Below are 27889 nucleotides of genomic sequence, written 5' to 3' on the forward strand. Positions count from 1 at the left end.
ATTGTGTGTCCCTGCGGGGCTTTCGGGCAATTATTTATTTACACAAATTGACCATAATTACGGTTATTATCGAGGGGTCGGGCAGCGGGGGCACTTGACGCCCTCTAACCCCGCCCGGCGGCGACGGCAAATAAAGAGCGCGCGCGCGCTTGCACACACACACGCGCGCGCCGGTCGCATTCACTCGCCGTAAGACCATCGAAAACGGCGGTGGCGGAGGAGGCACATCCAGTCAATTCCGCACATAATTCGATTACAATCGAATAATGGTTTTTATTTTTTCTATTTTTTTCGACCCTCTTCGTCGTCGGGGATCGGCCGATTTATATATTTATACACCACAACCGATTGTTTTCGAAACTTCATTATATATTACATCACGTGTTGTATATCATTATTGCGTGTACGTAATGACGTGTGGCCGCCGAGGTTTAGAGTTGGGACGATCGCAACGACACGTCGACGGCTCGTAATGTATATAATATTATTTATACGTACCTACATCATGTTATACGTTTGATATATTATAAACGACATAATTACGTCGAAAACCAGGATATCGGTATCGTGTATTTTATACTCGCAAGTATATATATATATAAACATATAAATCATATTTACGAGTTTTGCAAGTCCGAGGACAAACATTGTACTACTTACTATTTTTGTGACATAGGGGAGAAGACAATAAATATACGTCAGTGTTTGATGTGATAATGACAACAGAGTTATATATATTATTATTTTTTTTTTTTTTACAATAGACAGGTTTGATGATCATAGGGAACGTATACAATAACAACAAAAAAAAAAAGAAAAATATTTTCAACTTTGGGACAATATAGTAAAACAATAACATTTTTTATCGTAAATCTAATTTTTCATAATAATATAATAATAATAATAATAATAATAATAATAATACACGGTTTTCTGTTAAAACCGTTCACAGACAAAAGGGACACTTCTCTATATAATATAATATATATATACGGTACAAATTATATTCACATCTACTGCATCGCAGTAATAAAGTTTACGATTTTTGGGGCTTTTAGGACACAAAACACACAGGGCATATTACAAATAATCGTAAATATTATAAATAGTTAGAGGTGTTTTATATCGTATAAATATACATACATAAATGTATATTTGTACTCAAGGATACATCTAGCCGTTTACACTTTATTAGATTTAATCAAAATAACTCGTGACCGCAAATTACAAATTACGACGGATGTATTGAGTGTTTTCGAGGAAAAAAAACCTTGCCCGATTCAGAAGTTTTTTTTACATATACTCTATGTACATCGAAAAAGCAAAATTGTTTACAATATCAATTTACTCTAGCCTACAAATACTGCGTTTTATATGCCTACACTCGCGTTTTGTATATACACATATTTTTATGCACGAAATAATTTTAAACGTTTATGTATATTTTAAATCCGTTACACAAGTTATAAATATTCTCTATATTTTATACATAATAACATTTTATTTTCAAAAAATATAATAACGCGTATTGTGATGCGCGATTTTAATTATTTTTTTTTAATTTTTAGTATTTTTTAGTTATTTTGCGTAAAGATGTTTTGCGCTATAATAATATAATATATAGTGATATATAATAATAATAATAGTAATAATAATAATAATAATAATATTAATAACATATGGCACGGTTCTAATAATTTTACCTCCGTTCGATTGAACAATATTTTTATATTATACTGTGAGTGTTAGGGCATAAATCTTCGGAGATGGTTACGATCGATGTATGCATAAACATTATTTCACCAGACGATGCCTTCGTTCTGTAAGTTCGGCCCGTCCGAAAACCCACTGCTACTACCACCTGTGAAAATAACAAATTCGCAAATTATATATAAATGTTATTTAGATTTTTATTTGCTCAACGGTTTACTTAGGTAACACAAAAAAAAATATATGACGTATAGGACACTATAGGTAAATATTATATAACCATTCACTTCACGATGTGCATTCTCAACACGCCTTTTCAGAATGTCTGGGTAGATGGCATTACAATAACGGATTTCGTCGATTTATATTTTATAATTGGCAAGTCTGCCGTTCATATGCACACACAGACAATAAATACTCGAGATTCTTATATATAGAGAAGTTTAACTTGTTTTGTTTGTTCGTTCGATTTTTTACGGAGTCTGCATGCGGTATACATATTATATATATGTAGAATATGTAGAAGAGGCAATAATGTAATATATACAAAACAATTTTAAACGAACGCTTATTTTTATTCTATACTACCAGTTGTATAATATAAGCTTCATAAACAATTTTTCTTTGCTTTGTAATGTGTCCGGCACAATATTATTATTCTAATAATATGCTTTGACAGTCATAAAATGTTTATACGACTATTGTATAATTTTACGTGTATAATATTTGGAGATAAATATTACTGTACGATAATAAAATCCATATTTTACAGCAATATAGATTTTAAAATGTATATACATATTTTCTAAGAATGTATTAAATACATTATAAAAACCATATGAATATTATATAAAAAAAAAATATATACATAGGTGCCTAAACGTTTTCAATTCATTTTAATGCTGTGCCTATTCGAGATCATAATATATTATGCGTGTCATCTACCATCACTATCATATATGTAAATGAATCATTTATCAGATTTACACAGCTACTTGTTTTTAAAAACAATAATAATAATTATATTATACACGTGTATTGGTAATCGGACGGTGTAGAGCATATTTCTATAGTTCGGAAACCCACAAGAGAATATAGTGCGTGTGCATATTTTGTATAAAAAGCTGTGTTTACGAAGCGTTTTTTCTGACGGGGAAAAATGAATGAATAAATAATATTATTTGTAAATTTACTTGCCTTGAGAGCCCATGAATTCTGACGGACTGCCCGGCCTTTGTGACACGAGCTGCTGGTCGTTTGCCTGCTGTTGCTGCGCAATGAAACCGGGCGGAGCGTCTTGGCCCATGCCCGGATAATCGGGTCCCATTCCAGACATCGGGTTGGAATCCATGCCACCTACAAAAAGACCAACAAGAAGAGAGTGATTAATGAAAATGCTTAAAAATTCAAAAAAGGTATGTAGTAACATTCTTTCGATTATATGCGTGCATAATATAATCTGTATGACTGTATATCTATAGGTAGTTGAATATTTAAAACGTGTCCAACGTTAACAACAACATCGTTGATCGTTAATCGTTATATTCGCGTAAAGGTCGTCACGTTGTGTTTAATAGAAGTTTGTTTTTGTTCCCCGTATTATAAATTATCGTCCGTGGTCAAAACGACTATAATATTATTATTATACTAATATCATATTATGTCGTTTGTCTGAATAGTGTTATTTTTGCGTGATTGTGGTTTAACGGGTGGGTAACGGCGTAATTATCAGACATGTATTTCCGACAATTATCGGTTTTAAAGACACAAGCAAAATAAATATTATAAATAATAATTTACCATTTGACATTTTTTTTCTCTGAAATTTTATTAGTCTACATTATTCAATCAGTGTCGTCGTCCTTTTTTATATTTAGCATTTTCGAAATTAATTAAAAGGCGGTTTCGGGAGTATTTTTACACCGTGCATCCCTGTCTTATCGAATGCAACATTTGTACCAAGTGTAATCTAATTTTTCGTCAAAGCCCTTTTTAATAGTATTATATAATTAAATAATTTGTCATTCTCATCTAATTAAAGTTCAAACGTGTGTTGGTATTTTCTTAAAAATAAATGCCTAGAAAAATCACTCTATATTATTATATAATGTCTGTATAATTCAAAAAGACTGAAGTTATCAGGTTCTCTTAAAGCCCTGTACTGTTTTTTTATATGGTCTCTTTTGGATTATTTTTCCTGTCTAGTTATGTAAAAGTTTGAACTTACTTAACAAACAGACAGAAGAGTGAAAGTCATTTTTTTATTTTTACATAAATTAATTTATGGATATATATATCGATACTCCCTCCTTCCTTTTTCAATTAAATTTTTAAATTTCCTTCTCATTCTACTATCTTTTATTCTCCTTTTATTATTTTATTTAACATCACTATTTATGGTATAGGAACTACTTAGCACTATTTACCATTTTATATGAAGCGTTTGGTGAAAGAGAATCTAAGCTTTTTTTTAAAATTATAAGCATCTTATTTTCCGCTCATTGTTATCATAATAAATTACTATTATTATTACCACTATATAATTAAATTATTGATTCATATTTATTTTGTTATTCTTTAAAATATGTTGTGAATTCTTAAATTGTGTTGTATTATTTTGTTGCAATTTATTATTTAGTTTTACTGTGTTATATTATACTTTAATAGCTTAGTGCTCTATTGAGCTCTATGCATATTGTACATACATAATTAAATAAATAAATATTATATTTTAGTGTGATAATTGAAATAATTGAATGCTATAAAGTATAAATTTAGAATAATATTGTAACTGCAGTATACAATACGCAGTGGTTGGTCATTGAAAAACATAGCTAATTAATTGGATATTATATTATTATTTTAGTTACGATTAGAAAATTAGTAAAATCAACTAGTAAAAACCCTTTCTATCATAATATTTTATACTTGGTACATTGGTTTAAAACTTTGTGTATACAATAATAAAATTGAAAGTGCTTAGTGCATAATATGCATTGTCTATTATTTAATAAATATTTTATAATAAATACTATATTATATGATTGCAGTCGTATTGTATTTATGTCATATTATTAATTGTATTACGTTGTTTGGAATGTACATAATGCATAATATAGAAAATGCTTACCTGGATGTCCGAAGGGTCCTCCGGGTCCACCACCGGCATGCGGACCTCCGTGATGACCGAAGAAGTCCGGATGGAACGATCCGGGCCCATAACCGAACTCAAACTTGACCTCGGCCGAGCCAGCGAAGTATGGGAAACCGGGTTGCTGGTCATCCAGTGAACCAGGGCTCATGTTTAACGGGAATCCGCGCATTTTCCGCGCACCACCGTAAAACGGCCCTCGGCCCATTGACGTCAGCTGTTTCAGCCGCCTCTCTTTGCTCCTCTTATTCTGGAACCACACCTGCGGAAACAACCGAAAACGTAAGTATTACATAAACTATAATATAGATCATCGTTAATCGTTTTCATGTTGTATACAACTGCCGTGAATATTATTTAATTCTATATTCATTTATTAAATCTCTCTATCATTTTCGATGGATAATCATGTGTTATTAAACAATGCCAACTTCTTAGTGATGCAGCAGTGTTTCAATGTGAAAAGAAACAACGAATTTATTGAAAACCGGTTTCTATATAAACTCTTTTTCCATAGTGGTAATTTTTTCTATCGAACACTATTCGACTCATAATTCGTAATATTTGATAAATAATAATAAATAACTTTTGTGTATAATTTATTATTCACGCCGTGCGCATTACATTACAATAAACAATATCAAATCGGCTGTATTACCGTACCTATATACAATATTACACGTGTAGGTTATAATACATTATTTAAGTCATGTTTTTAGATAAAGCATAAAACAAAAAATTGAGTAACTATTTTTATGAAAATTAAATCGATAAAATTATTTTACGTTTGAGCTAGTTATCGTCAAAAATAATTCTGGTAAATTTCTTCAATAAATAATTCTGCAGTCGGTAACAACAATGTGAATTCTTTTTAAACGATCGATAATGTTAGTCATTAGATATACCGTTTTTCGATACACTAGCAAGAGAGAAATAAATATAAAAAACAGAAGACTCAATTTCTACCTAATGTATTTTTAATGATTTTCTTTTGGTTTCTGAGCGGGGAAAGGCACGTTAAACATTGATTGATGGCCGATCGTAAAGACTAGTGGAAAAAATAAAATAAAAGCGCGCGCACGTTGTATGTGACCTCACTAAGACTTTGGGTTTTTTTTTCGTAAACCGACCACAACCCTGGTTCAGAGTCGGGAAACCGCCGTCACTCACTACTGGACCTCCCTGGCTGTGGTTAAAACGGACGGAGAGACAAAAAGAAAAAAAACAATCAAGTACACACGTCGTCGTTTTCTTATGCACAAGCACACGCGCGATAATGACCGCAGCTCGTAAAGACAAAAACACGCATTGTTGACCACAGGGCACAGAAAAACCACACGATAAACGTCATGCCACACGCAAAATCGTATGATATATAATATATTATTATATATTATACGTCTACATAATATAGTATAGTAAATATAACAACTGCAAAAGTACTCGACGAGAAAACGATTAAAACGTACAGTTTTTGCAACTCGTGTAAACCGACGTCGGACAATTGCGGATAGGAATTCCTACATACAGCTATAAGTTAGTATCAAATGACTAATAATTAAAACGTGGTCAAGGATATATTGTATTTGATTCTTGATATTAAAGTTATCTATGGTATATTTTATAGATAATAAGCGTAGGTATTCAAAAATCAAACCTACATAATTTAAAAAAATACTTCGATATACCTGTTTGTGGTATTTATAAATATTATTAGGATACATTATAGTATTTTATGCGATTTTTTAACAAATTATCAATCATCGAATTTACATTATTATCATCACCGTATATATGAGTTCGCGTGAGTACGCGCATTTTGTACGGCTTATATCGGGGAAAAAAAACTTAATTGTGTGTGGTACGAAAAATTATTCGAATTTCCATAAGGTTATTTCGCGTTTGGAACAGCATTGCTTACGAATGCATATACCTATATTTATATACATTATGTATTTATTATTTATATCTACTGTATAATTTGTTATTCCGTTCGTAATTCGTACTGGCGGTGCGCAGGTATATATTACGAGGAAAAAATACATATACTTATAATATCATATGCATATATATGTATATGTGTGTGTGTGTGTGTGTGTGTGTGTATTTATATAAATAAAGTCGTTAGCCTTCCGACCGGGACAAACGTGAGAATCATAAACAAAGCAACAGTCGGAGGAGGGAAAAAAATAAAGAAAAAAAATTAGTATAGAGACGAAAATAATTAAAATCGCACGGTATTTTGACGAGGGATCCGACGCGGAACGCATTGCCGCCGACTACGTGTTAATCTAGAGTGCTGTACCTTTATAAATAATAATAATATAATATAGAGAAGACCCGGCGCGTTCGTATATCTTCGCGGATCGCGGTGGAGTAAACGTTCGTGTAAACGCGTTGGAACGAGTGTCGTTTTACTCGGTTTATCAAAATGTCATCAAAGTCCATTACCGTCGGCGTCGACGTGTCAAAAATCTGGCGCTTGTCATTATTGCTATAATGCCGGCGTCGGCGGCGGTGCGTCTCGCATGCGTTAACTCAAAGCATATATTATTATCATTATTATTACAATTTCTGTTGTTGCGGTATACCTATATAGCACGAGTGTGTCTGATAAATGTTAGACTTACATAATATGCACCGGACGATGGAAAATATTCGAAACGCGTGATGATGCACTCGGTAAATTATTATTGTCTTTCGGAGAAAATATATATTATTTTTATCGGCACCGTCCCGAAACAAATACATACACATACATATATATTATGTATAATATATATGAATCGCGGCAGTCGCACTGCACGGGCGTTGTGTGCGTATAGTGACAGTTAATTTAGAGAAGTGAATTTACGACTTTCGTCCGTCCGTACCGTACCGTATCCATACGGTGTACCACCGCGTGTAATAATATAAATCTTTGACGTGCACAGTCGTTTTCAATTCATTATCACGGCGTGTGTGCCGAAAAAGCACGTGTTTTGTACGCATACCATGTAAAAACGTACGACAAATTATATACACGGCAGTGTACATGTACAGGCGACTGTCCGATCGGTATTATACTTTATTATACCTACTAACAATAATATGCTATACATGTTTCAAAAACAATAAAGTATTTACCTGAATGACTCTCATGGGCAGGCTTGTCTCTTTGGCTAATTGTTCGCGGATGTGCCTGGTAGGTTTGGGCGTTTGCGAAAAGGCCGTTTTGAGTATTTCTAGTTGTTTGGCCTTGATGGTAGTTCTGGGACCCCGTCTCTTAGATCCGGAATTCCCGTCGTCTGGCGATTTGTTCTCCGTTTGGCTGTCTCTTGTTTCTGGGTCGCCATCCAAAGAACCTTTATCGAGAAAACACGAAAATATACTTATTATTATTGTCTGAATTTCCAATAACTCGGGATCGTATGCAACGCGCATAGCATGTTATAATTTATGTAGGTAAAAGTAACATTTCTGTAGTACCTGTCCCAATTTTGATAGGTATGAATATTATGATTTATTTAATTGTAAATGGTCACTAACCTTGGTCCTCGGAATCCTCTTTGAGGTCCAAGCCTGAGTGAGGGGCTTGCAAGTCACCGGCCGACAGAGAATTATTGTTGGCTTCTGGTGTAGTCGGTGGCAATATCGAACCCGGGCCGCCTGATCCGTGGAGTCCCGTGATAAGATGATGTTTGGTAGACGATATGCTGTTCGAGGTGGTTTCGTCGTCATCTTCGTCCTCTGAACCTGAGTACGTCAACGAGTCGATACCTGAAAAACAAGCGTAACAACTAATTGGTTAGAAAACTATTGCCACATGTAAACAAATATAATATACATTATACATGTTTGTAAAACGTGCGTTTATTTAATATTCCGTATTTTATTGTATTGAATAACTACAAACAGATTATGAGCTGTGCGTCGGTGGTCTTCAGAAGGAGGGGGAGGGAGTTAGACAAGCACATGTATATTATACATGCATACACAGATCACGTGTGTGTGTGACGCGTGAGAGCGAAACGGTGTATAAAATACCACAAATAGACACATAGGGGCAGCGTGGAGAGCCGGAGAAAAAGAAAACAAAAAAATGGGGTAAGAAAAATACGGGTCGGCGCACGTTTTGTTAAAAAGTATAGTATACATAATTGGCAGACGTTTCGAACAAACACGTATAAATATCCAGAGGCGGAGGCGTCAGAGCTTGGCGAATAATATACACACATACAATAACACCATTGTGTACACACGATGCATATGTATATATAATATGTATACACATCCCTCGGAGGGTGCAGATCTGCGGCGCGTTCTGGGTACATAATATATATCCCTTTGGGTTGACTGTGGTGCGATTGGTTGTGGATGAGGGGTAGATAGTGGTGGGGTTGGGGTGGAATAGATTCAGGACTTCGTGGGCAGGAGAAGGACGACACGATGGAACAACGGGTGAGCGTGGAGAAGGGCTTACGACAATATTTGTTCAGGAATCAAACTCGATTACCCATTCGCGCCCGCGGGGTGTACTGCACGCGCGCCCTAGGACCACGCTGATGCTGTGCTGCCGCGCTTGGGAGTATTAAACCCGCGTCTGCCGACGGGGATGATAGGAACGCGCGTGCATATTGTCAGCTCACCGTTCTAGAGATATAATAATATATATGTATGAAACACGTATACAAATACTCGGTGTACAAACACACGTATATATATATATATACACTAATACTACTGGTGGTGGTTAGTATCCTGTGCAAACAATGTGGTCGACAGATAGGAGGAGAAGGAGAAGGGTATTCGCCGCCGAGTGATTTGGGGGTGTATCGATGACAAAAATCCCATCACGAATTCAATCGCCTGTTTGGCGCTTTTTGCTTTCGTCCCTCTCGATAGTATGTATAATATGATATTATATTGTTGAGTATATACATATATATTATGTACGCATGTCACGCAAAAGGTTTTATGGTCCACACGCGTGCTACGTCGTTACACGGATATTTTAAATACATATGTATAATATGTAAAGGTTATTTAGGACTGTGATCTAATTTTAATACGCAATTCTATACGTGTACGCGTAATTCGTGAGCCATAATTTGTATAGTTGGAGTGATAGAGGTATTACTAGTTGTCATGTGTACAAATATTGTAGGTACTTAAAAATCGAAAATCAGGCCATCGGTGTATCCTGTACGGCGAGCGTTTTTCGTTACTGTATTCATATCGTTTTATTTTATTCGAAAAAATATTCGTATAGGTACCTATGCAATATGCATACGGATTGTAATTAGAATCGCGCCAAAATGAACGCGAATTTTTATCGTCGAAAGTCGGTTTCGGTATGTTGTAATAAGTGACGTTGAAATGAATAAAAAGTTACGGTCTTTTTGTTGCATTGCACGCGTATATAGGTACACGTGTGTGCACATTTATATAATATAATAATATACATATATACCTGAACCGCATAAAATCGTTTCTTTCGGAAGTTTTTGTACGGTAAATTAGCTAGGTAAAAAAAATAATATAATATAACAATCGTAAAATAAAAAACGAATATATAGTATATACAATAATAAATGTGTAAAATACTGGGAGCTGGGTCATTACTGTCTTTTCGGGTTATTTTACAAGCTGCCGTATAATAACCGAGTAGGTTTTCGGCGTTATGTATAGTATTATACGCCCAAATCGCTGTTCAGTATAAAGGATAGTATACATATAAATATAGTTTTGAAGGATTTTTTTTATGATCAACCCAGACCGACCGGAGTCTTTGGGCCGTCAAAACGATCGCAGGCGCTCATATTTACATATAACACGAATTTTTTACATAATTTATGCTCGAGGGACGTAGAAAAAAAGTGACCAGAAAACCACCAGAATACCTGTCAATTTTTACGACCCGTCTTAGGTGTTCGGTTCTTTTATGATTTTTTATTATAAAATATATATATGTATACTTATTATACATATGTACGATATTCATAATTTTTTATTTTATTATTATTATTTTTTCTTAACTTCTCTGTCGGTCCCCTTGAAACGCTCCCGTACGCACTTATACACGCACACATAATGTATGAATGTATATATATGAAATATAATGACATTATCACCGTGTCCTGAACAGACGTCAGATTTGTTTCGAGCCATCGAAACGTCAAGTTTACGATCCACCGCCAGCCTGTTTCGTTCGAACCTCGAGAACGTGTGAAAAATACACATAACGCTTATGAATTACAACTTTTTTTTCAAATTCCGTTATTCTGGTCTCTCATTTTTTTCTCTATCTCTCTCTCTCTCTCGATCCTTCTAATTTCAATGGAAATGCACGTCTATGAAATATAAAAATAAACTATATTTCCAAATAGTATTTAAAAAGAAAGACACAAACTGCACACGCGGTCTTTGACGAATTTACGATATGCCACGTCGGCCGTTTAGAATAACTACACGAAATTCTAATATTGTGCACGCGTTATGATATTTAACTCATATTAAAGTGCTTATTACATACGTTTTGCGTAGTGGTATTGCACCTCATATATTATTATCCAATCGAATTTAAATTTGGCGTGAACAGTCGAGAGCAGTCATATTTAACGACTACAATAGCATGTGTGGTATTAATTATTATTATATTATTATATTATTTGTACGTAGGGTACAACGCCGTTCAAAATTTATACATGGGATGTGGCATTACAAAAATCAAATAGGTATATATTATAATATATACATATATATATATTATTATAATATCGAAAACCTCAGTGGATTCCATGTCGAAATTAAACTTTTTCCACCGTCTACGACTTGGGCGCATTGATCAGTGTCACGAGGTATGGACGAGATAGACCGTATAGCCTAATTGGATTCGTTAAGTGTCGGCAACAACGGCGCGCGTGCTGGGCGCACACCTGTATGTGTGTGTGAATGTGCTTTGGTCGTACGCGACCGTATTATATCCATAAAACTTCTCGAGCCTCCGCTGTTTCACACCTTCTCTCGTGCCCGTTATATAGCAGACGGAATAATAATTATAAAAAAAAGTAGGTATATAAAAAAAAATAACACTGCACGTATATATGTATCTAACGACGAAGCGGCCACTAAATCACTCGTGCCCGAAGACATGTCATTGTTTATCGTCGTTATTATTTTATTTTACGTTATTTTATTTTCTTTCCTACCCGCTCGTCGTCTAATTTACGCCGCGGACGTCACGTAGTGTAATTTTTTTATCATCTCTTTAGCCCGAAGCCGATTTACGATTCCTTCGACTCGGCCGGAACGCGTGTCTGAGAATATAATATATATACGCGTGAATAAAGAATAGAGAAATAAAAACAATAACGCAATAACACCGCACTATATACATATACGCATGTACATACATACACTTATATCAATACTAAATATATAACATATACTTATATATTCTATATTATCATATGATGCGTATGTTAATCGTATAAAAATCTGCAATTATTGTAAGCAATAAGTATAGACTTTGAAATTATGACACTCAGGCAGGTTGTAACGTGTGCGTAATGTTTTGCACATCAACGAATACTAATTTGGAGACGTTTGGCGTCTGTAAAACTCGGAGACCGACACTCAATACAATACATATAATGTTATTAAATAATAATAAACTATATTTTGGGCCGTTATAATCGTATATCGTATATTATTATTATTGTTATTATATATTACAGTGTCTCTAATATATCACGTGTTTGTACCTATTGTATATTACATATAGGGACATCAGTCGTGCGGCGTTGGAGGGAGGTGCACACCGTAGTCCCAGGGCCGAGTGGCGGAGGGTCGTGTCGGCGGCGTCGACGGCGTAGTTCCCCCCGCGGCGACGCGGTAAAAAGGCAAACGGGCCCCCCGCTGAGAGCGGCCGCCGCACGACTCCTCTGTGTGCCGTCGGCTGCAGTGTATAACATCGGCGGGCGGCGGCGACGTATAGCCCGCGGGGCGTTTCGCGATTTCGACGTCGCCCGTCAGACGCAAAAGAACCGGCCGCCGCCGTCGCTGAGGTCATCTCGTCCCCGTCGTCGTTACACCGCGAGCGTATATTATCATTATCATTATTATTATTTTATATAATATTATTAAACGTCATATCGCCGACGCCGTCGCCAATCACGTCTCATCCGACGTATACTCACGTACATGATACTCGTGTGCGAATAAAAATAATATTATATTATCCCATACATGTAAATTACGCGCGGAATAGGTATAACCTGTATTTTGAGTTACGAATTGTAAATTAAAAACGGTATATTCATCGGAATCGTGAACAAGAACACTCTCAATAATGTATGAGTGCATCACGCGGCGTATTGTATTGAAAAATATATATTTATGATATTCGTATTTCCTACTCGGAAAGTAATAATGCATCTATTTCCGCGCTCGCTCTACGTTATCCCACACCTAATATATTTTATGTAAAAAATAAAGGATTTTAGTTTAATCTTCGAGGTTACGAGAATAAACGATATATATACAGCGGCGGCGGCACCACGAAAGATTTCGTACACTCACTCGCGCTGGAGGTAATTAATTATCGTCCGCGGTGGTGTGTCTAGACGTCGTCGTGTAGTGATAAAACGCATTTTTCATTTGTTGATTTTTCGACCGTCGGCGGTGGCGATGGAATACATGTATGGGAAAAGTTTGACAATCGGTTATAAATCACTATCGGGGCAAGTAATAGGCGCTCGCGCGTCTATACGCGTCGACACAATATAAATATACAAGGTGGATTACCTATCAGGAGGTATATGTATAACAGCCCGCCGTAGTCGTCGTATCGCAGGCTTCTATCCAAATATATATACGTTTTATATAGTAATCTATTGGACTCGATTCGAAGAGTTTATTTTTTTGTTTATCGTCTTGTGAGCATAACCAAGCGGACGAGACTTATTGACGTTGATGATGCTACATTGGTGTCGGTGTGCGATCGAGTCGGGGAAGCGTGAACGTCGAAAATTAAAACGAATAAAAAAAAAATAACCACGACAGGGAAATCACACGCGCGCGTCCGCCATTGCCAATACAGCTAGCTACGGTTCATTTAGACTTTTTCCGTCGCGCTAAATAGTAGGTATATAATATGTATTATAATAATATATATACTCTATAGGTACCTATAATACGCGCGGGACCAGACGCAAGAAAATCGTTATAAAAATGGCGTCGTCGCAGTCATCATCGTCGGCGAAACGGGACGGAACGCGTTCCGGAGAAACGAAACAAAAAATAAGAAAAAAAAAACAAATTTATTTTGCAGTTTTTATGCGATTGACCTCTTTTCGCGTCAAAGGATATAACGGGTTTTGAACTTTTGACGATGGAAATAAAAAAAAACTTCCTTGAATGGTTTGTTTTAAGACACTTAGACACCTATATAAAATGTAAGTACCTATGTCCTATATAATATATATATATGTAAAGGTTCACAATAATGTAAGACGCGTATACCACTTCACTATTACCGCGACGTTGGATCGATATAATTGTACACCTTTTTATTATTATATAACATTTTGATACAGATAACTAATTAACGCGTTTAAGAGTAGGTACATTATATTGTTAAGTCTAAACATCTCAGCATTTTTAGATATTCTATAGCAGGTGTCGTACATAGGTACCTAATGATGTATTACAACGATGCAGCATTGATCGAAATCGTTGTTGTCAGAGTATTGTCTGTAGTTATATCACCGTCGACTTGGGCGAAAACGCCTATTGTGAACAACATTGTATAATGTTGTGTACGACGTCGGGGGCGCATGCGCACCAAACATTGTGTAGGTATATACACATTATTATTATTATTATGCGATATCGTATGCGCGTGGATTCTCCACCCACGGGCGACTGGATGCCGGATGGTGAATATTGTACATTGGCGCGAGTACATCGCTCGCGGTGCGGCCATCGCAGCCTCCGAGAAAGCTGCCGCCGCCGAGCGCCATTATGATTTTTGGCGGCCACCGGCATACGGCATACCACTCGGAGTTTCGCTAAGTCACACGTACAAATAGGTAATACGATTTCATTAAACAGACATATCTTTGAATTACGGGCCGTTATCACGTCAATCGAATATATGAATGATACGCGTCATGATGTAGATCATGAATAAGATCAATTATAGTGTTATATATATATAACAGTTATAATTATAACTATGTATTCGGTTTAGCAAAAAGCTAGAGATTGTGTGTTAGCAATGCTCAATTCCGGTGGGCGGTGAGTGGATTAGGTCAGACTAAAACCCCCATGGGGGGTTGGAGGATTCGTGTGCCTCTGTGTTAAGGTTAACAAAAATTCCCATTTTGCTACCTAATTTTAAATACCTATATACGTATTTGTAATAATATTATTGAAAGTATTGCCGATCAGTAATAACGCTTTCGAAACGAGTGGATTAGTAGGCGGATAAACGTCTGTATAGCTATTAAAATATATTATAAAATATAGGTAATGATTAATGTGCCGCAGAACTTAAACTTTAATATATATTAATATTATGTCGCAGGGGTATTCCTCCAATATTATTGATTTTCCAAGTCGAACATGCCACCGACGGACTACGCATTATAATATTATAATAAATTATATATTATATGAGAACAGCAGCGAGTATAATGTGCGCGCGCTCGTGTGTGTGTGTGTGTATTAATGTATACGAGCGGGCGTCGTGTTCGGTGAGAGACCCAGACATATACACAACACGATCGATACACCGCGCTGGTTCAAATTAACACGAAATATCCGTAACGACAAACAGGTGGATACCTAATATATATCTATATATTACAGAGCGTACGCGACACGGACGACGGTCGTGTATATATAGAGGTATACACACGATAATATATTGTATATTATTATAGTTTCGACATTATATTTTCTTTATTTTTTTCTCCCTCCCGTGCGCAGCGCGACGTGGACCAACAATGGAACAATAGTTGTAGGTACCTATATAGTATAATATAGTGTGTGGTTGCGACTGTATATGCCTATATATATATTATGTACGTTCGCTACCGCGGTCACACACACACTCATATAATATTATATATATATTATAATAATAGTCAGCCGATAGTACGAGGACGGCCCCGAAGGAGACACGGGAAAAATGACCCGCGGGGAATGCGTGTGTACGCGCGCGATGGTCTATTTCTCTCTCTTTCTTTTTTTTCTCTCCTGACCGTACACGCATATTATACGTACACATGCTCTACTACCGTATTATTATTATTATGTATACCGCTACTACACCGCGTCTTACATATATATAATATATATATTATTATGTATAGGTACTTGCCGCAGACTGTAACGAAATTTCTGGCGCCTATTTAACTCACCGTGTACCACCGAGTACATTGTGCGTGTGTGTCGTATGCGTGTGTGTGTGTGTGGCGTGTAACGTGAAAGGAAGAAAATTCCAATATTTCGACTCACAATGCCATTACGTGCGCTTTGGTGTAAAACTGTTTTTTTTTTTTTTTTAATAAACAACTATATGTCTGACGTACAGGTATGCATTTGGTCGAATTTTTCTTTTGTTTTTGAAAAGCGATGTCGTAATATAGACGTACAAAAGCCAGCGTTAAAAGTTTAATAAGACGTATCCATTGCTAACAAATATGTTTTGTGTTTTCTTTTTTCGCGTCGGCACCTTTTTATGAACCTCCAAGGGGTTAAAATAAAAAAGTCGGTCGTTTTTAGTACTTATATACTTCACCCATCCACCGAATATATTATAATATACTGCAGGTGTATGTGACATATAATGTAGGTATATGTTTATACTTAGAGCATATAATACTTTTATTTATATTTTATAACCGGTTATTTTAAACCATTTTGTAACTTCATTATTATTCTATTACGAGTCGACGGTAATTATTGTTTTTTTACTTTTACTTTTTTCATTTTCACTACCTGTATATAATAGCTGTGGCTAGGATCACGTCTAGGAACATCCATCATTATTTTTTCAACTTATTACCAGGTAGTACTTGTTTTTTTTTTTAGCGCGTGAAAACCTCATATGCACAAACGTCTAATTTCCTTCGGAGTTTCTATCTCCGCAATCTTCTATGCGCGGGCACGTTCATGTATGGGTCGGAAAAACGATTCCACGTATTACCGGACTATATATTAATATATTATATGTTATAGACATGTGCAAGTACGGGGAAACCTATACTTAGGATATTGTATAGCCGCGATTTAACCGGTTTGCACATACCATATATGTATACCTATGGACGTATAGGTACAACGCGCTCAACTATTATGTATTTTCATTTGTATCATTAGCGCCGCAGCAGACCTTGACACTCAACTCACACAACCGGTTTACAGTTAGTACAGTCATACGCATGAGAATATACATAGTATTTAAATCCAATTACTCGCGACTTTTGCGGTTAAACGCATATTTTTTTTCTCCCAGGTATACCTATAGAAATAATTTATGTACCAAGTACGTTGACGTTCATAATATTTATACGGCCGTTGGTTTATGTCTTATAATTGTTGTGTATATACCCATATAATATTAGACCGAAATACGCGCGCTAGAATAAGTTTTTAATTTTCTGACGTGTACAACACACACATGCAATAAACATCGGCTAAACGAGCTTTGTCGCGTGGAGACCAACAGTATTACGATATAATATATCATATATACGCGACCGTGTTTTAAGAACCTCACGTACACTACCGCTACAGCGTATGTTTCCCCTCGAACCGAGCAGTTTTGTATATTATGAAATATTGAAATGCTGCACGCGAACGCGCTCGGTGCGGTGTGGTATAGAGTTGCGCGCGTATACATATATAGGATACTACGTTTTCGGACGGATGTTGGCTAGAGGGGGTGGCAGCCGGAACTTCATTTCCATAGTTGGGAAACTCGATTTGAAACTCATCAACGGAAATCTAGTTATGCGTGCAAAACGGGTCATGGCGAAGGGTTGTCGTGCGTGCCGGGGGTGTATATAGTATACATATTTGTGTACGCCTGTGTATATAAATATATACATATATATTATTGGTAGGGGTAGAAGTAAATATATATGTAGCTATACGACGGGAGTTTTGCGCGTCGAGTAACCGGTAACCACGTTATGTCCCCCGTTTTCAGACAGGAAACAAACTTTGGAAGTAGAAATGACGGGGAGGGGTTTCAGTGGCGTGGAATAGAATTGGAAAAATGTATATCAAAATAGGTCTTAATCGATTTACATGATTTTTTTTCAGTTTTCGTTTTTATTTATTTATATTTTTATTGCCTGACTTATCTTGAGATTTTTTTTAAACGCTTTCTTATTTTCTTTAGTATTTATGTTTGTCAGTATAGTTTAGTTTAATATTTTCAAACTATAAAATTTATACACGTAGAATAATACATATTATACCATTACGATTTAAAATATACGTTACGGTTAAATAACAAAATATAATAACGCACCTTGCCCGTTCTTGCCGGATATGTAATCGTCCTTGCATATGAATTTGTTGTCTTCGAGCACGTAAAGTTCCTCGCCGGTAGACAACTGTTTCCGACATATCATGCACGTGAAACAGTTTAGGTGAAAAACTTTGTCCCGGGCTTTTCGCACCAGGTCAGTGGGTGATATGCCCTGGGCACAACCATTGCACTTTTTGCCATACCGCCTGTAGTAACAATACAAAAAAATCCAATAAATTACACATCAATTTCAACGTATAGGTATTATATGAGGTACATCTCACCTCCGCTGCAAAAAAAATACCCTTACCATACGTAGGTATACCTACGTAATATATTGGTTATCGATATCAAGTATATATATATATAATATAATATGTGATATGTATAAAATGCTGTCTGTGTGTGCGAGTCGTATACCTACAATACCTATGTGTATAAGGGGTGGTGCCCCGAAACGATTCATCATCTCCTCCGCCGCCGACGCAGCGAGTCGGTCGGGTTCAAAAGGAGAAAAGAGTGCGAGTGTGTATACATGTGAAGGGGGACAGATAGAAACGTACTGCAGAGAGAGTAAGAGAGAGTGATAGAGATAGGGAGATTGAAAGAGAGCAAGACAGGAGAGAAACAATAACGTAAAAAATGCGTTCTTCTCTCTACGTTCGTGAAACGGCAGGGCGTCCGGGCGCGCGAGCACACACACTCCGGTCGGGTCGTGCCGAAAAGCCGCGCGCGAGGACACGCGGGGGTCACGGGTCGTACGTTTAATATTTCGGACGAGGACGTGTTTACGACGCGTCTAAAAAACGTATGTACCAATATAATATATATATAATGTGTTTAGGAAAAAAAACTTTATGTACACATTTTTTTCACCGTTTTGTTTCGTTTTTTATAATCTTCCGAAACTTTTTCAAAGGGTTATTTTATATATTTTTTTCTGAGAACTGTGACCGCCGACAATCGGGGTAATAAAAAAAAACACACTCAAATCATGTATAATATTATGTAGGTAGGTCGCGTACTATAATAATATTATATACATATATAAGTACTTCTCGACTATATAATATGTCTCGCGTGCGGTAGAATCGGTTGACCGACCGAAAAACTATAAAAACGCGTTTTTCGCCGCCGCCACGTGCATGATACGAGGTATTATGTTGGTTTTTTTAGCGACTACTGCTGCTGCATCAATCGTCCCACCGTCGTGGTGTTATTACATTATTATTTCAGACGAACAATGTAGCACCCGCGCGGACATTTGGTGCGCAGCAGTTATTTAGAAACTTGTGACGACGACTAAATACACGCTGTTACAACTGTCGCCACACTGCTATATATAATATGTATTGGGCGTCTATATGACAATAGGAATATACCCATGTAATAGTGTTATATGTTACATATATATATTATTATTATTGTATTGAACAAAAGAAAAAAATTTCCTACTGCATTTTTAGCGAAAGACTATCCAAATAACAATACGTCAATATAGTTTTTTTATACATATATTTATTACGTGTGTCAACTGTCTGCAATGAATATAGAAGACCGTTAACATACGAATAATTCGCACGAACCCTGTATAATATAAAACATGTATATATGCACAAGTATAAATTGTTGATTTTGTTTTAGTAAAAACGATTAAATATAATATTGATAATTAATTACTCCAGACACAATTTTTGGGCAAGAATTTGTATATTTTTTGTAAATTCATGTCAAACAATTAATAACCTTTCATATAAGTGTACAACCCACAATAATAACAGGTGGCACGCAATATACAACATGTTCAGGAAACATAATACCTATAATATACGCACGTATATTATTAAAATATTTATTTTAAATAGCACCCATGACCAAAGTATTTTATTTAAATATTATTAAACTTTGTTGACGGATAGAAACATATCGCGTGATTTTTCAGAAGACAAAGCCCGTATAAATTATCTACAGATTCACAGTAGTTGTAAATACAAATAATATAGAACAATTTTGAAACGTCCATTGCAAGACTCCTAGCAGTATTATTTCGAAGTTGCTGCAGTGTTGCAGTTATATAATAAGGTAAATCGAGAGCTATTTTTACTATAATAATAATATATTATGACGGATGTATATAGGTACCTACCGACATTAAAAAAATATATGTATATAGTTAAGTACGATGCAGCAGAAACAACGTGACTTTTATACGTCTATCTATACACCGTCCGTTGACGTTCAAACGGAGCGTTACTGCTTTTAATTAATTTTAAATTACTCGAGCACGAGCGTGAATTCAACTTTTATAAGTATAAGAAAAAAGAAAAAAGGTCGAAAGAAAACTAAATGGACGATTTATATGTGCACGCATACAATATTATCATAATATAATTTATCTTATGTACCCACCTACGTATATAATATAGGTATAGGTGCATGTTTATAAATAAAAATAGGACTTCGCTCGTGTTATAGCTGAAGCACATACATTATACGATATAAAATATCTATCGCGCGCGTTAAGGTATGGCCGAATGGGTGCCTATAAATATATAAGTGACTGTATTGTATATAATATTATCGAGTCAAGTATAGCACGAGATGTAATAACAATAATTTACAACAACCAAAAAAAAGGCTGTAAATTTCGTCCAAAGATTCGTGTTCGGACACGCGTATCGATATCTTTGAATTTATGATACGCACAAAAATTTTATTATCATAGGTAGAATATATAAATGCATATATACCCGAAGAATTCGTGTATATGTATAAAATATATTATAATATCCTGCACACATAAATACGGCGACACGAGTTACATTTAATATGGACACGCGTTTTTTACCTATAAATATAATATTATTACTAAATACACGCATACGCGTTTGGGCGCTTACACCAATAACAACAACGGACCACTTCTTAAATCAAGTCGAGAAGAAAGGTAAACGAAGGGGGAAAAGGCGTAAGTCACATATTCAATATCGTACGGACAATGCGATAATATTAATAACAATTAATCAAAGCCCACTGCACACACGCTCAGGTGCTCGTATAATGACATCATGTGGAACTGGTATTTACTCGGTAATTTCGTGTAAATTATCGGGCGTCCCGCGGGGTGTGTTCTTTTTTTTTTTGGTCCTTTCACACACTATCCGTCGTCGTCATAGTGTGTGTATATTTTACTATATATATATATATAGTATGCAGTTATAATATTTTTATGTATAATATTATGTTCCGTAATTTTTCTCCTTCGTGGGTAATATCTTTACCACGCTGCCGCGCAACACGAGGTGTGCCCACCGTCATACAGTATGACAGTATTTTTTTATATACTATACAGATACAACGCTGTCAATTATACGAATATAAATCGCACTCGACGATTTTTCTCACGAAAATGTAAGTAGTTCTACTCGTTATACAGATTCTTTTCACACCGTTTGTCTTTGACAAGAATCTATATAATAATAACTACGTCGTGTGTATGTATTTATACTAAATTTATATTATAATATTATTAATAGCTTTGCTGCAGTTTTTGAATGCACTGACTTAATTTAATATTGCTAAACACGATTTGCAAGCGGGTGATTAATATCATGCAGTTATTTATCATTTGTCACTAATTATCAGTTTTATTTGTCCATATTGCATTTTAATAGTCCGGATCACGAGCACAAATCGTATTTTTATCTTATTCAAAGGTTCTGATTTTTGGCAAAATCAAAAACTCAATAAATACTTTATCATGAGTCCCAAAAAATATCAGAACAAATATTTAGTTTTTACGAATGATTTTATAAATATAGTAGGAGTTCTAAGAACATAATATTAATTTGACAATATGATTTATGGGACATAAATCAGAGTCAACGAGTATAAGTGCAAGTGAATGATTTTAAATTTAAATGTTCAAAAGACATAAAATAGCTAATTTATTAAATTAATTAAATGATTTAATATATGTATTAATATAAATATGTTGTCAGTCAAGTATAATTAAATTTAAGTTTTAATTTATGAAAATATAAATATATATAATATAATAGATAATATTTTAAATTTACAATCCAAGACTTGACATATGTCAACCTAAAAAGATATATCACAAAACTGATCACAAATTTATATTTTATTAATGTTTAGGTTATTTTATTTGAGTGTTGATTTAAATTCCTGAAATAGTATGGTACAGTATACTTAATATTTACACAAATCTAGTATCTTAATATCCCTTTTATCATCACTAGCTGTTGAATAATAACGAATAGCAAAAAAAAAAAAAAAATACCATATCTATAATTTCTTAGATGGAATTCCATACTAACCAACTATTTAATGGGCTTTTTAAAGGAAACCCCAAACTGTATGATTTCTATTGTACGTCGAGCTTTTATTAATACAGTATAATATAATAATATATTTATATGCACCTAAAGTGACACTAGTATTGCGTTCATTTGCGCCGGTAGAGAAGGCCTAAAACATAAATTCACATTGTAGAAACGAATTACTACAGCACGCGCGTCGCTGTCGTTATTTCCCCCTTGTCACTCGACAAGATATTTATCGTTTCCCCACTCAAAAATATTATAACGAAAAACAAAAAAAATGCATAGTAGGTATTATAAATAAATGAAATTATGTCGCGCATAGTAGTCATCGTCGTGTTCGAGCACAATTATATATTCGTATGTAGGTGGTTCACACCCCCTTCATCGCAAAACATGACCTAGCATCGCGTACATAAACTTACAGTTCGCATTTGACACATGCACGTCGTGGTATAAACATTAATGTTTCTGTTAACGTTTATTATAATATACGATGTCTTAACACGTCGTTTCGGGTATTTGCCCGATTAATAATTATAATGTGAAACAACCCACCCGCCCTTCAAACACCACCGCAGCGCTCGACCCTTTTCTGCACACACATACCCCATATAGGTAAACTCTTCCAGAGACCCTGGTGCATACCACACGTAAATATACAGTGATGACGCGCGATATATACCTACGCGATTATATTGGTATCATATATAGCTGTTTTTTTTTGTAAAACTTCTGTAAATTCGAAATAATCTGCAGATTAAAATATGAACACATATACATACATTTTGATTTTTATAACTCAACCTATATTTAGTAATACTGATCATACTTGTTACACGTACAAGAAAACATGCATAGATAGTAAACGTTGCTTAATAATACATATTAATGTAAAGCAGTATATCTAATGAAATTGATTTATACGTGAAAACATCGTTGTTCGAATACATATTATACTATATTCAATCCCGCCGTTATTATCTACAATATCATGATGAACAAATATTATATTTTAAATAGATTATATGATACGCGTCATGATTTTGGTTGAAGTAGAAATTAACATAGGCAAATCGCCAAAAAATCTATAGATTACAATCGATTTCTATATTTTATATTCAAACTTTATACAGCACATTGAATATTATATATCTATTATAATACGTCCGAGGGGAGATGATGATGTCCCAAAGCATACGAACGAAAAGGGAACAGACGATGGAAAGATAACGGACGCGCGTCTACAGCGTGAAGCGGAAGAGAAAAAAGCGCAAGCCAGGCGATATCCGGACGAGAATGAGAAACAATGGACTTAAATGTGTAAGTATATATATATATTAAAGACGATGACAAACAAAAATTGGCGGCCACGGTCGTAGGAGTGAAAAAAAAAATTTCCAACGCTTTGGATAATACAGCGTACCTGCCCGTATATAATATATTGCTGCAGTATATTATTATATATTATTAGACATATATATATATACACATAGTATACGTTTAAAAAAAGGAAATGGCGTTTTCGTCGCGCGGGAAAATAACCTGCAAGGGGTGTTTAGCGATTTTCTCGCGTCTATCCGCTTCACGGACCGTTGCTGATGGATATTTGAACGTGCGCGAACCACGACCGTTGCACGACGAGATATTATTCGTCGACGGTGGAGAAAAAAATCAATAATAGTAATAAAAAAAAAATCATTTTTGTGTCGTCGTCGTATCGTTTGTCGCAGAGCAACATCAGCTGTGGAAAATTATAGCCGGTCGTCTTTGAGCCGAAAATCGTGCGCGCTGTATATACATTATATGTGCAGTGTTTGTGTATATATAGGTAGCGAGCGCGCGTACGTGATAAATCGGGGACAGACCTCAGCTGGAGTTTTCGGGTGATGGGTATAAAACAAAAATTGTGTCTATCAATCGGATTCGATTGCCCAACTTTAATACACGCGGGTTATAATACGATAATGACGACTTCCCGTCGCTATTTTAATGTTGTAGTATTAGGTACCTAATAGATATTTTATGTATTATACTTGAGTTGTTGAGTGTAAAAATATGTGTACAAATTAAACGTTCGCTGTGCGCCTACATACTCATATTATCTTATGCCCGCGAAAAATATACGTTCTAAACGTTTATATTATACAGATCGCTTTTATATATGTTACGTGCATATAATATTATGATATAATCGATTTTAATAACATCGCATCGCGCCACGTATCACGCATACGACATGATGTTTCATATTAAATATCTACTAGATAGGTACCTACAACAATATATACCTACTCTACAGTCACACGGTTACGTATTTATATTGGTGTTAAAAAGAATTGTACAATGTTTAATAGCGATTATTATATTGCGATTATTGTTGTTGGATATAATTATTATTGACGACTCAATATTACATTACTCTATTATACCCGTGTGTACGTACATGAGCGCGAGACGACTTTTCTCTCTGGAACGGTATATTTATATATGTGAATGTGTATATAGGTATATTTACTGCAATGTATATTGTAATACCATTGTTGTTGACGTCGAACAATATATGCTAATCAGTTGCCACAACGTTGTTGTTTCCTATAAAAATCGATTTTATCACAATTTCACAAACACGCGCGGTGCACCGCTGCATTTATAATATACTCATATATAATATATAAATATATACGTCTACGTCCTACACTACGTTACGGTGGTTCTTTTGTTTTCCCCGTGCGTGTATAAATAATACTAAAAAACTAAGGTACAACTTTATATAATATATATATATATATAAACATTATACACAGTATGTTTTGCTTATGTATGATAATCGCGCATTTGGGTGTGGCGAAAAAGGCCAATTATTATAACATAAAACCTATACATGAAAAGTAAAAAACCATAACATTTTTCATCTTATACAATCTTGTACTTACAATCGTATAAGCATAATGTGGTGTTTCCGATGAGTATGAATTTTGATATTATTGTATTGTTGCCAGAAGTAATACGATTACATAGATGAGAAGAAAAATAAATAATGTATAATAATTGGTACATGTATAAAATATCTACCGAGTGTTCAATAATTTTGGAAATCTTATTATTATAATATCATATATTATCGTTTATCAGTGCGAATTAGTCTAATGATCATTTGAAAAATTATTGAATTCCTTATATATTATATAGACAGTAAATACGTGGACGGGCGGAATGAGAAATTTTAATTATTAATGATTTCAGATGGGATTAGCCGTCTAAGTCTGTCGTCGAAAAACAGAAAAAACTTTTTCGTTTAATACATTTTTTCCATTTATAATAATAATACTATCTCCCTATATAGTATATATAATACCTACTGCGCTGTGTATAAAATTGTACATAATATATATATATTATTATTGTTTTATTTTTCCATTCTTAGATGGTTGAATGCGTGGAAGGGATCTGCAGAAGAGTGCAGAAAAAAGTTTAACGTCGAGACGATACGCGCTTGTATATATTAGGACCGTGGGGGCGAGGAGAGAACGCCGGTCTCTAGGCCGACACCGAGCGCGAAAAGAGTAGACATATATATTATAATATATATGTTTGGAAAACGGTTTAAAATGCGAGAGCGCGGCATTAGTATGCACAGTCGGTATATGTATATATATAAAATGCCGAGCTCGGAATTTCCCTGTATATATATATGTGTGTGAGTGTATATATTCTTCCTATGTATAGCTCACTACGCCCTCTTTGTGTGCGTCGACTGCGGCTGTAGCGCAGATAAAGCACGGCGCTTATCCGTTGAAATTGATTCGCCGGCGTATGCTGCGGAATAAATAATAAGTATTTATGCGTGCGAAGAAAATACAAATTTATTATTATTATGGTACCTGCGCTCATCGAATTTACGAGACCGTGGTGACCCCTCTAGGGGTAGGGGGTACATTGAGTTTTTATCTATATTTTTATTATATTATATTATGTAAAATATTTATACATTTTTAAAAGGGACTCGGTTCCTTTTGCATTGCAGAAGCACGAGAAGCTATTTTTCATCACGACATATTGAAATGTTAACAATAACTATGATGCGGAACTTGATGTATAGTATATACTATAATATACTACATATTATATGCTGTTTGAATTGGTTATAATTGTATCTTCATACTTTATACTCAAATTATAAGAAACAGACCAACAATAGAGGTTCACTATAATATTATATACACACACACGATGACAGTTATGTCTAAAACCGTGTACGACGTAAGCTAGCTCATGCAGCCTCGTGCACAATAAATAATAATAATAATAGAATATATTATATATACTATATACGAGTCGATGACGGGTTTAACATACCTGCGGATGTATGTATATAATTTATATATTATCATAATGCGCAGCGCTATAGTGCAATATTACCACACACGGAGAACGAATTTTCAGCGATGTTGTATCACATCACGCATAATAATACCAATACTCGCGATTGTATATACGGAGAGGATCTGGATGCAGTCTATATATTATATATATTATGTTATAAAATATAACAAATAATACATGTACCTATATGCAGCGCGAACAAACCGCACAATACAGAGGGTAGTGTAGTGAAAAAAAAACAATCCCGAGAAGTTTTCCGTTTTTTGTCCTCTCCCGCGTACAGTAAATAACAATAATAACATACATAGGTATACGTATAATGTGTTATATATACCTATAACAATGCCTACGACGAAAACGACTGTGTACACAATATTATTATTACACGCAGACACACACGCACACGGACGCGTAGGTAATAATAAAAGGATCATCGGCTATCGCTCGTATTGTGTGCGAGCGGGAAGCGACAACCCGCGAAAACGTCGGGCGTTTGTATACACAAAACCGCTGACGGATGGACGGACGGACGGAAAAGGCGCGCGAGCACAAACACAAGGATTTTACGCGTACGTACGTATTATTATTATTATACAGTGTCAGTGTATCGGTCGCAGTATATTGTTTGGAGGCAGATGCAACCGATACGTGTAGCTGAGCCCTCTTTAAAATAACATCGAACGAAAGAGCTTATACCCATATGGGAAATCGCGAAGGGTATAATATGATATATATATATGCAAGGTATTGGTAAACTCGCGGTAGATCTCC

General features: G+C 35.2%; 1 protein-coding gene across 1 annotated transcript in view; it reads right to left on the reverse strand.

Annotated features, from left to right (window-relative positions):
* Nucleotides 1-704: 704 nt before the first annotated feature.
* The window catches only part of LOC114126698 (LIM/homeobox protein Lhx5), a 38016-nt gene continuing 10831 nt past the window's right edge, over nucleotides 705-27889 (reverse strand). The window contains exons 3-8 of the mRNA XM_027990698.2: nucleotides 18390-18595; nucleotides 8390-8620; nucleotides 7988-8205; nucleotides 4841-5123; nucleotides 2908-3066; nucleotides 705-1861 (exon numbers count right to left, since the gene is read on the reverse strand). Coding sequence (XP_027846499.1) covers nucleotides 1800-1861; nucleotides 2908-3066; nucleotides 4841-5123; nucleotides 7988-8205; nucleotides 8390-8620; nucleotides 18390-18595 — 1159 coding nt within the window. The 3' untranslated portion in view covers nucleotides 705-1799. The remainder of the gene's footprint in view (nucleotides 1862-2907; nucleotides 3067-4840; nucleotides 5124-7987; nucleotides 8206-8389; nucleotides 8621-18389; nucleotides 18596-27889) is intronic.

This window comes from Aphis gossypii, chromosome 2 (assembly GCF_020184175.1).
Source record: "Aphis gossypii isolate Hap1 chromosome 2, ASM2018417v2, whole genome shotgun sequence".
NCBI classification, from domain to species: domain Eukaryota; kingdom Metazoa; phylum Arthropoda; class Insecta; order Hemiptera; family Aphididae; genus Aphis; species Aphis gossypii.